At 42.9% G+C, this 18,574-nt stretch overlaps 1 protein-coding gene across 2 annotated transcripts in view; it reads right to left on the bottom strand.

The window, feature by feature from the left end:
• Positions 1 to 4,252: 4,252 nt before the first annotated feature.
• Positions 4,253 to 18,574, bottom strand: part of LOC105016448 (radixin) — a 32,053-nt gene continuing 17,731 nt past the window's right edge. Inside the window, exons 4-14 of one of the 2 annotated variants that reach the window (XM_029113664.2) lie at positions 16,780 to 16,998; positions 16,515 to 16,666; positions 15,011 to 15,094; positions 14,693 to 14,839; positions 14,328 to 14,424; positions 13,758 to 13,921; positions 13,221 to 13,351; positions 10,130 to 10,290; positions 7,185 to 7,277; positions 5,882 to 6,094; positions 4,253 to 4,843 (exon numbers count right to left, since the gene is read on the bottom strand). In XM_029113664.2, the coding sequence (XP_028969497.1) occupies positions 4,679 to 4,843; positions 5,882 to 6,094; positions 7,185 to 7,277; positions 10,130 to 10,290; positions 13,221 to 13,351; positions 13,758 to 13,921; positions 14,328 to 14,424; positions 14,693 to 14,839; positions 15,011 to 15,094; positions 16,515 to 16,666; positions 16,780 to 16,998 (1,626 nt within the window). In that variant the 3' untranslated portion in view covers positions 4,253 to 4,678. The remainder of the gene's footprint in view (positions 4,844 to 5,881; positions 6,095 to 7,184; positions 7,278 to 10,129; positions 10,291 to 13,220; positions 13,352 to 13,757; positions 13,922 to 14,327; positions 14,425 to 14,692; positions 14,840 to 15,010; positions 15,095 to 16,514; positions 16,667 to 16,779; positions 16,999 to 18,574) is intronic. The other variant, XM_029113665.2, reaches the window with a different exon arrangement.

Below are 18,574 nucleotides of genomic sequence, written 5' to 3'. Positions count from 1 at the left end.
TCCAAAAACCATTCTGGCCATTGAAATCACAAAACGATGGTTCTTGAGGATATGCAAACCAGTGTGGGTGCACTGTTTACCTTAAAGTTTTTATTTAAGTGTCTGAATGTGTTTATTTATTATTGTCATTTTTGTTATGTGTGCAAGTATTTTAGTTAAAGGGGATCTCTGTTGCTAGGGTATTATTTTAAAAGATGTTAGGTGTAACAGACAGACAAAAAGACTGCTCTACTGCAACTGTGTGTGTAGAGTACTTCCGGTTTCGGGACATGGTATTTCTAGTTTCTGGCTTCCATTGCAATTTGCCAGTTTCCCTCAGGGAATTGGAATAGATAGGCAGTTGCCTTCTCCCCATTTCTCACTCCTCGTCTCCTTCTTAAAGTGACCCCCACACAGCAGAGAATATCCCAAATTACCGTTACTGTCTAAAACACAAGATGTCGTCTGTCTGTGGTAGTGACCTGACCACAACAAACTTTAGTGGCCGACTGAATGCCTCTCCTTGTTGATGCAAATTGTATCCTATTAACTTAAACCAGATAATTGTTTTATATGAGAATATTTATACAAAAAGTATTATGTGACATAACTGGTCATATTTTGTACTGTTCTAAGATATATTGTGAGATTGTTGTATTTTGTTTAAATTTGTATTTTGGAAAGAAAAAGCATAAAATGCAATTTCTTCCGACGGCAGTACTGTAATTAGTGATGAGTGGACGAAGGAGAAAATATGGGTTGTTGTTTCATTGTAGTGGGAACTGAAATTGTGTTTGCTTGCAGGATGGTGATGAGTAAATATAGGCCTTATTCATGTGAGTGACTGTGGTGCTCAGATTTAAGGTGAAGCCTGGGATTTGTTCTTCACCATCAAATGTCATTATTTTCCACTTCACATGTTCCTGTACTGTGGTTCTCAGCTCTCCATTCAGACTATCAGTGGAACACTGCAGACTTGAAACATTTTACACATTTCTTACAATGACAAAAAAAATATTTGCTCCTTTTTCTTTTCTATGACCATTCACCCAGTGGTAAAATTCAGGTCAATCACTGATAGTGTTCCTTTCTGATATGGAGTTGGTCTTTTGGCTTTGAGCTGCGCTAGCATGTGAGTTTGTGGCCCAAATAAAATCGTCACCCAAGACATCACATCTTGCACCTTTCTAGAAGAGCCTTCTACAGGGCACTGTGTGCCAATCTGGGCTGGGTATGGACAAAAAAGTGCCCCACCATGGCACTGTGCTTTTAAAACACATCAGATGATAATCTGAACCATGTTCAGTAAAAAATAAATAATAATACATGTCCTCATTTCTTTTAAGAGGCGTTTTGTAATTATTGAATGTTTATCATATTCATCAGCATTGACAGATATTACAGTTTACCATTTTTGGGGTAGTTTTCCACAGTGTCACAGGACATGGGCTATACCACTCAGTTCTCCTTTTCTATGATTAAACACTGATGAGGTAACTTGTCTTCTGGTTCTGTTCCACATACTCTTCCAATCATTGGTCATTTTGGAATTTGGATCTGGATTGGGTATATTTAATTTTGTCTGACTGGTTTTACTATTTGAATGTTCTGTTGTTGTTAGTTTAATTGTCTGTATCCAGGGCAAACAATTATTTTTAAAAAGAAAGAAGAAATGTAATTTTTCCAATGTCAAGTATCATTTATTTTCATGTATTCATCACTACTGTGCTTTAAACCTAACAATTTGTGCTACAACAAAACTGTTAAATATCTTAAAAATATATTTAGAAAAAAAAAAGATTGTATAAAGCAGTATTCAGTCAGGGACCAAAATGATCTATGTTGTTGGAGGTTGATGTGTCTCTCTTCATGGGTCAACAGCGGTAATTTCAAGCCAAAATATAATGGAGAAACGGATAACAAGAACTCTGACGACATGATGCAATGTTCAGTACGTGAATCGGGGGACAAACAATTAAAACAATGAGCTTTAGATAATGGTACCCCAGGGCATTTCACTCTGACCTTACATGCAGATTCAGGGAACTGTGGCCAAATGGGAAAATGTTGTCTCCGTGTTATGATTATAGAGCAATAAAACCCTCTTAAGCTTTCATGTGCTGCCATTGTGTCTTCATTATTAGGTGTGGGATGGCTGTGTTGACAAAATGGTCCTGGGATTTATGTATATATAGGATGTAGGACTTGATTCACTTATTTACCCCATGATAACACAGCAAAAACATGTGCACATTTATTTTAAATAAAAACATAAACTATTGGACTTAAGTATTGTAATGGGTAGAGGCACAAGCAACAGACACAACACATTATAGCTGATCAGGGCACAAGGTGGCGGGGGGGTTGATTAATGTAAATAAAAGTGGGAGTGGAGGTAACCAAAAACAGTGTTGTCCGTGGGGAGTCCTCCCGGTGGTGGTCGGAAGGAATGGGCTCCGGTGGCTGTAGTTTTGCCAGCGTCCACTCAAGTACATTCACAGTCTCGTTCCGAAGCCAGTCCAGACATCGTCTTGGCTGTGTGCTTCGGATCGTCATTGCGCAGAAAGAGGAATCTTAGCCCCAGCATTCTGGTTCAGGTTGTCTTTTCTGTATTTGGCTCCATTCATCCGCTCTTCAATCCTGACCAGTCGTCCAGATCCTGTCGCTGAGAAGCATCCCCTTTCAGCTCCATCCAAAGAATACAGGTATCTTTTATACAGGTAACAAGTTCCAACAGGTGCAGTTAATACAGGTAATGAGTGGAGGACAGGAGGGCTTCTCAAAGAAAAACGAACAGAGCCGGAATTCTTACTGGTTGGGAGGTGATCAAATACTTATGTCATGCAATAAAATGCAAATGTATTATTTAAAAATCATGCAATGTGATTTTCTGGATTACAGACCTCTACATGCTTTGTAAGTGGGAAAACCTGCAAAATCGGCAGTGTATCAAATACTTGTTCTCCCCACTGTATGTGCAGATGCAAGTAGAAACTTTTACAGTGTGTTCTATTGTCTTCAATGTCTCCAGAACAAAATTGCCTTGCTGAAAAATAAAAGAGCAAAGAGGAGGAAAGTTCCCCGTCTCGATTCTATTTCCACACACAAACCGTTACATGAACATATAGTATTTGTTGAAGCTTTAAATGTAATATCCTGCAATTCTGCGTTGTGCCATGATGCATAGTGATAACAAGTTTTAAAGCTTGAATCAATGTGAATGTATATACACACTCAACAACATTTTTGCCCCCATTTATCATGAGCTGAACTCATAGATCTAAGACTCTCTCTATGTACACAAAAGGCCTATTTCTCTCAAATATTATTCACAAATCTGTCTAAATCTGTGTGAGCACTTCTTTGCCGAGATAATCCATCCACCTCCCCCGTACGATGACATTGTATTCTACTAAATACTCTAGACCCATTCCAGGGATTCCCCTGGCAAAATCTGTTTTTGTACAGTAGCTATCAGACAGCAAACACCCAACAGTCCGTACGTGGATAAGAACCACTGGTCTAAACAGCTGCAAATTCAAAGTGGTCAACTGATCATTTCCTTCAGAACCATATGCTGCATTTTCATGGTGCACGCAAATACTGTAATTCCGGTCGAAATAAAATAGAATGCAAGAAATTCGGCAACTGCTAAAGCAAATGAGCTCAACCGTGCGTGTTGTTATGGTGATTTCTGTAAACAACTTTGTATTTACGGATATCACCATACGTTTTTAGGCAACAACAATGCTACATCGTTCAACTAGAGTTGCGATGCATTATCTAGGCTAGCTGACCAACTCACATAACCTATGGTTATGGCTACGTCATACCAAATGTATTCCCTTTTAGTTACATATTGATCAAACAATCGTACGTGTATTATCACAGTTTATAGCAACAAGTCAGTAGAGGTTAAAAACACAACTAATTAGTAGCCATACTTGCTAGCCAGCTTCACTCCACTGGTTTCACGAAAAATATAGTCTGATGACGCAAAGATAAGACACTTACATGGGACTCCAAAGTCTTGGCCGACATCCGGTTGATCTTCACGCTTGTCAGAATTTACCGCGAGGCGTAACTCAGCATTAGTATCTATGTCATTAATTAACTGATCATTTCTTTCATAACTTCAATATCTTTTCCATGGTTGTGTTGAACACTTCCGGTAGGACAGGTAACCCAAAAAAAGTAGGCGGCAGTAGACTGCCAAAATCTTAAATAAGAAATCCAACTAAAAGTTAAAGAACTAATTGAGACAAGGCTGTTTTTTTTTTTTTTATTAAAAAAGATTTAAATTTTTGATGACAAACCAAAAAAGTAACATATGGTATTTAAAGCTTTACATACAAGCTTGCAAGCGACATCAAAAAGTTATAAATGGCATTTTGTCTCTCAATGAATGATACCAACCAATTCCTGTCTGCATTCCTTTTCTTACATATGACATGCAAGCGTTAAATTATCCTATGTTTTAGGACAGGTTGGTTTTGACAAGATATGGTTGCTTGCATTCCATATTGAGTGATTCCAGACATGGTTGGGTAGAGCTATGTAAGCATGGAGCGGTTTGGCCAACCGCTAGTGGGCAGGGTTTTGGCAAGGCATGGTGGGCAGTCATTGAATCCACACACCTCCGGGCCTTCTTGCAAGGCCGGTTCTGCTGTACACTACAATGGGCAGGACGGGCAAGGTTTCACATGGACTCAAACTCGTCGATGCGCTGCTTGGTGTTGCCCTGGCGGATCTGACGCAGGGTCTTGTACTTGTCCCTCCCAGCCTTCACGTTCTCCGCGTGTAACATGTCGTTCTGTGTCTTCTTGGTGTCGTCCCTGGCCTGGGCCAACTCTGAACTCAGAGCCTGATGGGGGGGACAGAAAATAATTCACCTGGATGTACTGTATTTGTAGGTAGATGGTATATCTGTTAACAAACTAACAACGAACTGGTGATACACAGACCCCAACCAGGCCCTAGACCTGACCATAACAGACCTAATTATTACAGACCTAAGCATAACAGACTAGACCATAACAGACCTAACCAAAACCTAACCTAGACCTAACCATTACAGACCTAACCTAGACCTAACCATAACAGACCTAACCATTACGGATCTAACCTAGACCTAACTATAACAGACCTAACCATAACGGACCTAACCATTACAGATCTAACCTAGACCCGACTATAACAGACCTAACCAAAACCAAACCTAGACCTTACCATAACGGACCTAACCTAGACCTAACTATAACAGACCTAACCATAACAGACCTAACCATTACAGATCTAACCTAGACCTGACTATAACAGACCTAACCAAAACCAAACCTAGACCTAACCATAACAGACCTAACCTAGACCTAACTATAACAGACCTAACCATAACAGACCTAACCATTACAGATCTAACCTAGACCCAACTATAACAGACCTAACCAAAACCAAACCTAGACCTAACCATAACAGACCTAACCTAGACCTAACTATAACAGACCTAACCATAACAGACCTAACCATTACACACCTAACCTAGACCTAACTATAACAGACCTAACCATTACACGCCATAACAGCAGCCTAGAAAGGTTTAGGGGTCTTTTGATTGCTAAATTAATCCACATGTTATTTCATTAGTTTTGATGTCTTCTTTATTATTCTACAATGTTTAAAATAGTGAAAAATTAAGAAAAACCCTTGGATGAGTAGCTGTGCCCGAACATTTGACCGGTACTGTAAATACGGCAGCAGCATGGTTTCAATTTCAGCCTCTGTGGACATTTTCACAACCACCTCCCTCTCTCTACCACATTCTGTCCTTTGTCCACAAAACATAGAGAGTCTCGAAGAGGTGGACCCATTCTAATTGGACCAGGCCACGTATTGCCTAGCCTACCTGCAGCTGTTTCTTGACGCGTTCATTCTTCTGCGCCTCTGTGACACGTTGTTCCTCGCTGCGGTGACTGGTGACCCCGTCACTATGCAGCTCGGTGCTTCCCTCGGCGCTCGTCTCGTCCTGCTCGTCATCGTGCTCTGGTGCCGGGGGTGATGACATCACAGACTTCAGTTCCTCTTTAGTCTTCTCCAGGTCCTCCTGGGCTGAAATGGCCTTGGTTGAAGGGTGGGGGGGGGGGGGGGGGGGGGGGCATTGTCACTTGCAGGTCAATAAACTACTAATCTATTGAATACATCAATCACACATCAGGCCTCTGTACGCACACACACGCAAGTCACACTGCAACATTTCTTTTGACCCCAATTTCTTTCCCTCCTAATTTCGTGATCTCCAATTCTAGGCCTGCCTCATCGAGGCAACTCCCCTGCGGGTCCTCCACTGGCCGTCTTCGTCCAAAGCCGTTCAGCTTCTTAACACGCCGCTTGCTCCACCACTAAGTATTTACCAGCACACGCGCTCTATGAGGTGAACGCATTCTTTGGGCCAGCCACCATGATTGAGCTTAAAGGTCTCTGGCCTACCACAACAAGGCCAACAATTTTACAGAAATCTGCTCATAAATGTCAGCGGGAGTAAAACCTTCTCTATTCAGTCATCCACTCCAGGCCATCTGGATCCAGGCCATCCGCTCAAATCCAAATGTTGAGGGGTGTTTTCTTTAAAACATGCATCCAGTCCCCTTGATCCCTAGACCAATCATTAAGCGGTTCACGGTGTTGTGGTTGGACAATCTGGTAACAACAGCGTTGTGTAGTCATCGGCTATCACAACATATATGTATACGTTATTAGGCTATACGGCCTAAAAATTGAAGTGATTTGGTAAATGTAGGGTTAGAAAAAAAGGGACTTACTTCCTTAAAATTACCTGAGTATAATTATAGTATAAGAGTATAATTACGGCTGGCTGAGAGTAAAAAGTTAATCCAAACATATACATGTAATGTGTCTGTTACTACCCACTCCGTCCTGTGTGCCATTTGGCTCCGGGGCAAGGTAGGTGTATACCTGGGCTAGACATCCAGAAACTATGAAACACTTAAAATGCAAATAAGGGACAGACCCACACAATTACAAATTGTTCTGGCATGCACACACACATACACACACTATAAATCATGCTCTTACATAAAGGATTGACAGAATGTTATGCATTTGGACACAGACAATTTTAGTAATGTCCCTGTAACCCAGAGGGTGGCTAGCATGCAGGGGTTAAGAGAGGTAGCGGAGGTAACCGTTACTTTGTGTTGCCATTCTGTCGCCTCCTCCTCCTTCTTCCTCTTGGCCTCTTCAAGCAGAGCAATTTTGGCGGTAAATTCCCCTAGTTCAGCAGCCTGCAAGCGACAAGCACAAAGCCCCCTCCTGTCACGCACACTCAGACAACCAGACAGCAAGATTTGGCAAAAGCCGTGATGAGTACTGTTGAGATGTTAAACCACCTGAAATATTATCTTTGGGAATGGGATGAAGGATGACAGATGAGGTGTGCTGTCTGCACATGAACCCTATCAACAGATATCTATCAGAACTCTAGATGACATCCTCAGGGCTTTCAAACCCAGCGTAAATGTACATTCATAGATCTAAATTCCTCTGTGTCGAGTCGAGTCTTTCCCTGCAATTTCCCAATTATGGTGATAACAATTTTACTTCAGCAAAAGTCAACTGTAATATGAGGCGTATGCAAATACTTGAGCTCAGTCATATAACCGTACTCTATGTGGTGACATGTTAAAAACATAGCAGGTAAGGTGCCTATAAAACATATGGTGTGTACGTTGGATTGACCTTTGACTATTTTCACGTTGTTGTGTCAGTGCCATAGAGGTTTTTGGTTTATATTTAAAGCATTAATCTCATAAGGGAAATTCGATTTGCTTCAAAAAAAAGTCTGTGTTTTGTTCAACCCGGCTTTTTGATAACTGTGTAAATCGGTCAGGATAAGGTGACATCTGTCCATGTATTTTTATCAATTCAATAAAAAAAATCTAATGAAACACATTTACAGTGTTTATGTTTACAGTTTTCAGTTTTCAAACCGCAATGGTTGTGTAAGCTGCATGACCTAGTCGCAGTTCATCTTATGAATGGCAGGTGAAATATTCTCCTTTGGAATTTTCTGATGAAGAGCAAACATCATGTTTGTTTAGAAAAACTAACAGGTCTGTGAGAGCCGGAATTCTTACTGGTTGGTAGGTGATCAAATACTTATGTAATGCAATAAAATGCAAATTACAGACGCTGGTCATCAAAACGTTGATTCATGTCAGTAATTCCATTCAAAAAGAGAAACTTGTGTATTATATTCATTCATTGCACACAGACTGATATATTTCAAATGTTTATTTATTTTAATTGTGATGATTATAACTGAAAACTAATGAAAATCCCAAATTCAGTAGCCCTGAAAACTTGAATATTACTTAAGACCAATACAAAAAAGGATTTTTAGAAATGTTGGCCAACTGAAAAGTATGAACATGAAAAGTATGAGCATGTACAGCACTCAATACTTAGTTGGGGCTTCTTTTGCCTGAATTACTGCAGCAATGCGGCGTAGCATGGAGTCGATCAGTCTGTGGCACTGCTCAGGTGTTATGAGAGCCCAGGTTGCTCTGATATTGGCCTTCAGCTCTTCTGCATTGTTGGGTCTGGCGTATCGCATCTTCCTCTTCACAATACCCCATAGATTTTCTATAGGGTTAAGGTCAGGCAAGTTTGCTGGCCAATAAAGAACAGGGACCCTTAAACCAGGTACTGGAAGCTTTGGCACTGTTTGCAGGTGCCAAGTCCTGTTGGAAAATAAAATCTGCATCTCCATAAAGTTGGTCAGCAGCAGGAAGAATGAAGTACTCTAAAACTTCCTGGTAGACGGCTGCGTTGACCTTGGACCTCAGAAAACACAGTGGACCAACACCAGCAGATGACATGGCAACCCAAACCATCACTGACTGTGGAAACATTACACTGGACTTCAAGCAACGTGGATTCTGTGCCTCTCCTCTCTTCCTCCAGACTCTGGGACCTTGATTTCCAAAGGAAATGCTAAATTTACTTTCATCAGAGAACATAACTCAGCAGCAGTCCAGTCCTTTTTGTCTTTAGCCCAGGCGAGACGCTTCTGACACTGTCTTGTTAAAGAGCGGCTTGACACAAGGAATGCGACAGCTGAAACCCATGTCTTGCATACGTCTGTGCGTGGTGGTTCTTGAAGCACTGACTCCAGCTGCAGTCCACTCTTTGTGAATCTCCCCCACATTTTTGAATGGGTTTTGTGTCACAATCCTCTCTAGGGTATCCCTACTGCTTTTTTCTACCACATCTTTTCCTTCCCTTCGTCTCTCTATTAATGTGCTTGGACACAGAGCTCTGTGAACAGCCAGCCTCTTTAGCAATTACTTTTGTGTCTTGCCCTCCTTGTGCAAGGTGTTAATGGTCGTCTTTTGGACACCTGTCAAGTCAGCAGTCTTCCCCATGATTGTGTAGCCTACAGAACTAGACTGACAGACCATTTAAAGGCCTTTGCAGGTGTTTTGAGTTAATTAGCTGATTAGAGTGTGGCACCAGGTGTCTTCAATATTGAACCTTTTCACAATATTCAAATTTTCTGAGATACTGAATATGGGGTTTTCATTAGTTGTCAGTTTTTATCATCAAAATTAAAATAAATAAATACTTGAAATATATCATTCTGTGTGGAATGAATGTATACATTATATAAGTTTCACTTTTTGAATGGAATTACTGAAATAAATAAACTTTTGATGATATTCTAATTATATGACCAGCACCTGTAATTACTTAAAAATCATACAATGTGATTTTCTGGATTTTATTTTTAGATTCCGTCACTCACAGTTGAAGAGTACCTATGATGAAAAGTACAGACTTCTACATGCTTTGTAAGTGGGAAAACCTGCAAAATCGGCAGTGTATCAAATACTTGTTCTCCCCACTGTACTTACTGTGCTTCATTACAGCACTGAATTGACATGGTTTTAACTACATTTATACCTGTACAGCCTTCTGTCCTCCCATTAACAATAAGGCAGGGTAAAGGCATACATTGTATTACCTTCACCAATTATATCAATAATATCAGGGTCTTTTCAAAGGGAGGATAGAAAGCCGGGTGTGAACGGGGCCAGATCCAGAGTGGACCCGGACTAGTCAAGGGAAGTGTTACCAGTTGCTCCTGGTTCTTCATCTGGTCAGCAGCCTGTTTAGCAAGTGCTGCCTTGGCCTCCTCCGCTGCCTGTCTGTCTCTCTCGAAGCGCTCCGCCTCCTCTTTGGCTTTCTTCCTCTCTTGGTCCAACTCCATGGCCCTGCGAGTCTGCTCCTCTAGCTCTATTAGCACAGACACACCCATCACTATTAATTACAACAAAATTAGGCTAACATGGAATCTCAGCCATATAAATCAAATCCTCCACTGGGAGGGATTAGCCAAAGCATAACATCTGCAGACAATTACATGCCATAGCTTCAGCCTCTGCCACTCATAACTTCACCTTATGCAAATACTAAAATGCACTATATGCAAATCCACCCTGGTCACCCGGGGGCAATGAATGTGCTTGTTTCTTAAGGAGTGAACAGTGTGTTGTCATCTGGATAGCGGCCCAACTGACAGGCACTCAGGGGTGACTGGTCATTAGGGGCAGGTGCATAGCCCCACCTGTTGTCAACAGACAGAACTGCAACAAAATTGTTATTTTTATTTCTCGAAGATTAATTCCTATAATTTATTATTTATGAATATAGCACCTTCCTAAATTGCATATCATTTGTGTTGGGATTTTATTTCAGGTTCATCGGTCGCTGCTTTGCTGCTTCAGACTGTCAAGTTCTGACGATTTGAGTTTGCAGTAGTAGCCATAGGCTAAAGCGTGAATGTGGGGCTAGCCCCTCTCTCACAATGGAGTGGTTTTTGAAGAAAAAGTGTCTAACGGTTAGCATACAAAAGAAGGCACTCTTCTGTTTTCCATGTCTGCTATTTGGTGGAGATGGTACTTGGTCGAGGACGGGCTACAAAGATTTGAAACATCTTTCTGAGAGGATTGCAAAACATGAGAGCAGCAGGAGTCATGCTGACAATGCTGGGAAATTGGTTGTACTTGGAAGGGTAAATGTCACAGCCCAAGTTGACAGTGCATACAGGCGCTCCATTGAGCAGCATAACAAACAGGTGGAGGAAAACAGGTACGTTCTCAGTCGGATCATTAAATGTATTGAACTGTGTGGAAAATGTGAAGGCGCACTGCAGGGTCACAACCAGTCAGTGGACTTCCTGAATCCTGGAATATTCAGATGCATATTCGAGACTATGTGTGAGGGCGATTCGAGACTTCAGAGGCACTATGACGCTCAGCCCATCTTCAAAGGGACATCTAGCACTGTACAAAACAACCTGTTAGACTGTGTGTATGAAGTGTACAGGGAGGAGTTAGTCAAGCAAGTGGAGGAGGCATCATTTGTTGCCATACAGGCAGATGAGACAACTGATGTCTCCTGTAAATCATAAATGGTGGTTGTGTTGCAATACATGTTGCCTGAAAATACAGTGACAGAGAGGTTTTTGGAGTTTCTGGAAGTCAAAGATAAAACTGGACTCGGCCTCTCAAATAGCATCAAGGGTGTGCTGGAACCACTGAAGCTGGGAAAAGCTGGGACTTATGATGGTGCGGCTGTAATGAGGGGAAACGTCCGAGGGGTACAGACGCTGATGAAAGAGACATAACCACACGCCCAGTTTGTTCACTGCTATGCTTTTTGCAGATTTAACTGCTCTTGCCACCCTTTTCTCTGGCGCACCAAAACGTGTTGCGGCACTTGCTGAGGCAATTAGCAACACGCTCACCCGTTTCAAGGAGAATGTCCAGAATATGCGGAAGCAAACTGATGAATGGGATGCCACCTTTCACGATGGAACAGACAAGCCAGGCCGACGAGTAACCAACACAGCGCCGGTGAAGGAGGCATGCGACACAGTCATCTCCCAGGTGGAGCAGAGGTTTTCACAAAGTGACCACCTGATCGCTGCCAAGCTGGTTGACAGTTCGCTCTTCCCACAACAGTCCTGTCATTCCCTACATTTGAGGTTGACTGTGTGGTGAAACTATGGCCTCTAGGAAATGAGGAATAGTTGAAGTCTGAGCTGACCACTCTGTACCACCACACAGTTTCACACTGGTAAGACGGCCCTGTCTCTGTTAAGATCCATCCATGAGAAGAACCTAGAGGAGGCTTTTGTGGAGACCGTCACTCTGCTGAAAATTATCATAACAACACATATGACCACATCCGAGTCAGAGAGGAACTTTTCCACCTTGAAGAGGGTAAAAACCTTCACTCACAATACCATGGGACGGCCGCGACTCAACGCATTGGCCATGTTGTCCATCGAAAGCCAGTTGATTCAGCAGCTACATGACTTCATTCTCAAAGTCATCGAAAAGTATGCCCAGAGGAAGAACCACCGTGCCACCTTTCTCTTCAAGTGGGCCCTCAGCCTTGGTGAGTGAAAGCATATTTTATCATCCTGCGTTTGTGGTGCTGGTCCGTGCATTGGTCATATTTTTGTGCTGGATCGATTGATATAGATGGTGACGAGTGTCAGCGTGTCCATGCTTATCTATTAAGGTTGTTGTCATAGAATGGATCTGTATCCCTAAAAAGTTGTCTTTCTGCTTCATTGTGGCCTTCAGTGGTGTTGAGCTCATTTCTGTTCCCGTATGGGCCTGTAGGCACATTGGTTCTGAGCTTGGTTGCATTCCTAATTTTGGTTTGTAAATGTGACAGTGATAATTGTACATGTGTGTGAGAGAGAAGGAGACTAATTACACAAGATAGTGTCTCTCTCTCTCTCTCTCTCTCCAGTATGTGTACTACAACACCTGGTAGAAGCAAGCCGCTCTGTAGTTAAGTGTTTTGTGGAGCCACACTGTTTGTTTATGTGTTAAATGAACACATCAGTAGCAAGAGGGAGTTTTGTAGCTTTACTGGTATGTATCCTAAATTTCGAAATGGTTTGTAAACCACCTTCTAAAAACGCCACTGCAGGCACTAATGAAGTTCCTGAACACCTACTGTGTATTCCAGACGTGGTTAGGACTGTTGCCCTGTGGGGCGATGTCCAGTGACAGGGTGTGCTTCACGTGTGTGTGCTTCATGTGGGTGTGCTTCACGTGGGTGTGCTTCACGTGGGTGTGCTTCATGTGGGTGTGCTTCACGTGTGTGTGCTTCACGTGTGTGTGCTTCACGTGTGTTGCTAATACCTTTTTGGGCCTTTAACGTCTGTTCCTCAATTTGTCTGAGTCTCTCGATCAGCTCGTCCTTCTCTTTTTCTATCCTCTCCTTCTCTTTCTCCGCATGCTCTCGTTTTTTCTTTTCGTTTTCTAGCTGTGCTCTGTGAAACAAAAAATGCCTTCAGTTCAGGAAAAGCCCCTGGCTAATTAATACCAGTTGTGGAATTTAATAACGATATGATTCAATGTCAAAGCTATATTTTGTGGTTCATAATATAATCAGCAGATTGCTACAACATCCTTGAACTCGTAAATGTTTTTCGAAGGCAATAAAACATGACAATGCATGTTAGAGCCATACAGCCAAGCCCTTGTCTGAATCTCAAACGTTTTGTTTGGTCATCATCATTTGTCAGGCTTGTCAAGCTGAATGTCTGAACTGAATGTCTGTAAATCCACGTCTCTTCACATCTCCTTTCAGTAATCAAGGGAACACAGATCGGCAGTGCGAGCCTCCGCCACAGACCAGACATTACAATGCTGCCCCCCTCTAGTCAGAATCCCAACCTCTCCATCTGTTTGTGGTGTTTCTCCTCCCGGGCCTGGGCCTTCATCTGCTGGACCTCAATGGTGTCGGGCTTCCTCCTCCTCATGTACAGCTCGTGGTTCCCCATGCACAGAGCCAGGATGCGCTTGTTGATCCGCAACCGCGGCGCGTAGAACACAAAGTCCTGCCGAGACAGGAGGGCAGAGGAACAAGGGAGAAGAACGTCATTCACAGAAAAAGTGGAAGACACAGGACAGGTTGGCAAACATTCCTGATCCTATTACCTGATCATTATCACTTAGGACCTGAATGCTGTGGCTAATGAGACTGCAGGTATGACAAAAAATTACATTTTACAGTCCTAATAGCTTCGGTAGTCAGATTATAATAGCAATAAAGCACTGCAGGGTTTAGTGGTTATATTACCAATATGCCACAGGTTAGTACTGTCCAAGCATGGTGTGCTGTATGGCACCTAAGAACAGCTCTTGGCCGTGGTATATTGACCGTAAAGCCCAACCTATAGTGATCCACTGCTTCAATACTTTACATTATTTCCTCCCACTGTCCTTCCCGTTAGAGAGACTTACTGGGGCTTTCTTGTCGATGGGCTTGATGACAAACTTCTTATCGTTGAAGGAGATGTTCCTGATCTCACTCCAGGGAAAGCCAATCTTTGGCGTCAACCTGGGGAGGAGGGAAGGTGATACTCAGACGGTCTTCACGCTATGCTTGTGCAGTACTGTGCTACGGGAAGGTAACCCTCTGTAGATTTACATGAAACAAGGTGCCACGTTCCGCCAGCAGAGGGCAATATTGTGATGGAGTATATCCCACAGGGCCGTCTAGGCTCAAAGCTCAGGTTGCCACAAAAGGCTCTCTGACATTCCTCCTAAGAGGTTGAATACTGTATTCCACAATACTACTCTGAAATGACTGTGCCAGTATTGCATACTTGTCCTCGTGTTCGTAGATATTGAGTCCCAGTGCATCCACACCCAGCCACAACTCAGTTCCCTTCTTGTTCTTGATCTCAAAGTAGTTGACTCCATACATCTCCAGGTCTTGGGCTATCTTCAGATACTCCATCATAGAGTCCTCTCTGTACACATGCACACGTTAGAAACCTTTAACTCATGTATTTGCTTTTATTAAGACCCCCATTATTGGTTACAGCTGAAGCAGCTTCTCTTCCTGGGGGTCCCCAAGTTATAGAGAAAGTTTGACAACAGCCCTCCCATTCAGAGACCTTGGTGCTATAAGACAGACATACCTGAGCATCCCCCTATGTTCCTCATGCCAGGTCTGTATTCTGTCCTCCCACTGTTCTTTAGTCAGCTTGTGCTGCTCCAAAACCCTGCAGGACAGATACATACCTATGTCAGAAAGGGCTATAGAAACAGACACAATAGAAACCTGGCATCAGAAGAGCGAACACACTGATAGTGGTGGGAGGACCGAGCAACTTCTAAAGAACACCTCATTCACAAAGGCGCATGTTCCCTGACACTATGAGGGGAATACAGAGGGAAGACGGAGAGAGCCGGGCTACTTCAGCCTGCGCTGCAATATCGGGGGGGGGTCAATAGAGACTCCTTTGGGTTACTATGACAGCAACGTTACTATGACAGCAAGACTCTCCGATTGGGCCAGAGAAGGAGCAGAGGAACTGTAAGGGATATTGAGGCTACTCTAAGGGGTAGTATTCGTCCCAGGAGGGGTGTGGTGGAGACTAGGCCTGAGCCATTAAACAAGACATAATTTTGACGTTTTATATCGATGACTATAAAGTACGAGACACAGTTGGCGTTGCACACTGAGCAGGGATCTTTTGTTGTCGGAGAGTCTATGTCCAAACGAGGTCTGTGAACTCAGCAACACTGAAAACCGAGACGACATCTCGGAATCCAGACAAATGGAATTAAAATGAGTGAAATGCCATCATTAATCATCATCACGTTTTTGTGATGAAGCCCCCACAGTGCCCAATGGTTTAGACATTAAGGGCTGTGTGTTGTGTTATTTTGAGGGGACAGCAAATTTACACTGTTATACAAGTTGTACACTCACCACTTTACATTGTAGCAAAGTGTCATTTCTTCAGTGTTGTCACATGAAAAGATATAATCAAATATTTACAAAAATGTGAGGGGTGTACTCACTTTTGTGAGATACTGTACATTTGGCTAACATTTTGTGTAACCGTTAAAGATTACGCTAATATCATCATGTTGTTGTTTTTTTTACATTGAAGTAACATACAGTGGTTAGTTACACTAAGAGTGGACAATTCCACACTGGGCCCACATGTTAATCAAACCCACAGCCAGGGCATTATAAGTGCCATGCTCAGCTAATTGATATATTGTTATGGTAAAAAAAAAAAACTGCATTTCAAACATACTTCTTAATTAAATGTATACCGGGCATATCATTTAACATGTCCGAAAAATCTCCAAACCTACTTAACATCAGGTTTTCTAACATTTCCCCTAAACTGCCATTCATATTTTTTTTCTTCTCAATATAAAATTCAATTCAGGTGAAATGTATTAGATTCAGGTGTTTTTTTTAACAGGCATTTCTATGATTCATTTGACACGGAAGTGGTGAAAAGCAAAATCGTTTGCTGAAAGATCAGTGGGCTGGATTCAAACTCCTTTCTCCAGAGGTACATGTGCGCCAGAGGCAGCAGCGTGGCGTCAGCACTCTGCATTAACAGGAATACATCACGATATGAAAACACTTGGGCCGTATCAACCAACCCAGGTACCGACCTCTGAGGCAGCAGACGATCCGAGGTCAGATAGCCAGGCTTGTGGACGTCTTTGTTGTAGTCGGCGTATTTGGCCTGGACAGAGTAGGAGGCCAGCAGCACGGCTGTCTCTGGGGGGCAGTAGTTGTCATCGTTTAAGATGGCCTCCTTCACCTACCGCGGGCCGGGGATACCCGCACAGTTGTTTGAACACGTCTTTTGGATCTGCCATGTACATTGCAAGTACTAAGGTTGTGTGTGTGTGTGTGTGTGTGCGCGTTTGTTACCTGCAAAAAGAATAGTCTCTGTGTGATCTCCTGGATGAGTTCCTCAGACACGTCCTCGGGGAAGAATTTGGCTCGGAACTTGAACTGCAGTGGGTTCTCCTTCTTCACATCTTGCTGTGTCACCTTCTTGTTGAGTTTGAGCCATGTGCTGTAGCCTTTACTGTCGGTGTACTGTAGGCCAAAAAACCAAACCTCCCGAAGACCCACTGTCTTCACCACCTGAAAGCACAAACACAATGAGCATCAGTGATCAGCAGGGCGTGCGCCTGGCGTTGCACTGTGAACCCAGATTCACCCCAGCCCCAAAGCCTGATCATGACAATGGCTCAAGTTCGGGGAGTCGCTTCACCATTTCACCAATCACCAGGACAACGTTGTGTCAATGAAACCCCTTTTTTCGCCAGTCACTCGACTCTCTTGTACCATCTACTTTTCGGGGGCCGTGTCACGAGAATTTCATTGTGCAGGATGACGCTGTGTTGTTCGGTGCATTTGACAAATAAACCTTGAAACCTGAAACTTCAAGTGTTATGTCTCTCCCTCCCTGTCAGTCTGCTCTGAGGTTCTGCCCTCGGGTCTTTATGATACACAGACAAACCCCTGAAATAACCAACTGGGGAAATCCTTGCAAAACAAAGAAAATGTGAGTTTGAAGGGGACATTTCATCGATCCCACAAGGAAAATGTTTGCTTAGCCTTTATGTTTAGGGTTGGGGTCATAATTGGTGTTATGCTCAGGTTAAGTTTAGGCATGAATGTTAAGTTATTGATGTTGAGGTGAGAATTAGGTAAGCATTGGGGTGTTAGGGCTAGTGTCCTTACACAGACATAAAACAAAGAGTTGGAATGGAGCCTCAAAATAATCTCACTAAACGTGTTCTGCTGGTATTTCTCTACACCGACCACAGACAAGCTCACAGCCAACTCCCTCCCTGTGTGTCTGTCTGTCTGCACTGGCCTCGCTCTGTCCCTCTGGGTGTCACCATGACAGCCACAGGACAATGATGGCTCTGTGTTAGCGACTCATTCTCTCCGGCTGTGTTCCTGACAATACCCCATACAGGCCCTAACTGAGGCAGCTCCCACCCCAGTTGACCCGCTGTCTGTTTGTGGGGAGTTAACCCTATGTTTACCTCATCCTGTTTATTTACCTTTATTTCTTTTTACAGAGAAACCAACTGAGACCAACTGAGACCCAACCAATTGAAGAATATAACAGACAGTGATGAGTGTGATGTAAATGCCAAATGATAGACTTCCTCCAGATATTTGAGTACAGAAAGAGAGTCATGCATACATAGTATATCACCATAACAGCGGAGACATCAGTCTGCCAAATCATCCCATAGTGTAAGTGATTTACTACTGTCCAGGCTCAGTTCTGTCAGGTGAAATGACTTAAATGCAGACAAGACAAAGCTGTTGATGTTTCTTAAGAGCATCTGAAATGAAGCTATAGAATCCTCCATGAGTATTCATTGTGCTGGACAAGTGTTAGCTCCCTTGCCTGTATTTTATTGTGACATGTTGTGCTACTTAGTAAACCATGTCCTTATGAGACACTGTGTGTTCTGGACACTGTGTACCATCAGGCGCTGGAGTTTACAACTAACTTCAAAGCCTTCAATGATCACTGTAGCCTATACAATAGAGTAAGCTGGCCTTACCTAATCTACTGAGTTATTGGTACATTTTCATTTCGAGTTGACAGCTCCCATTTGACCTGGGTTCACACAATGTCCAGCAGACTAATAATAAATATTGCTTGCAGTCCCAGAGCTATATTTCTCTGACA

This window comes from Esox lucius, chromosome 16 (genome assembly GCF_011004845.1).
Source record: "Esox lucius isolate fEsoLuc1 chromosome 16, fEsoLuc1.pri, whole genome shotgun sequence".
NCBI lineage: Eukaryota > Metazoa > Chordata > Actinopteri > Esociformes > Esocidae > Esox > Esox lucius.
Note: the sequence above shows the minus strand (reverse complement) of the source record. Positions and strands in the feature narration are given on the sequence as shown.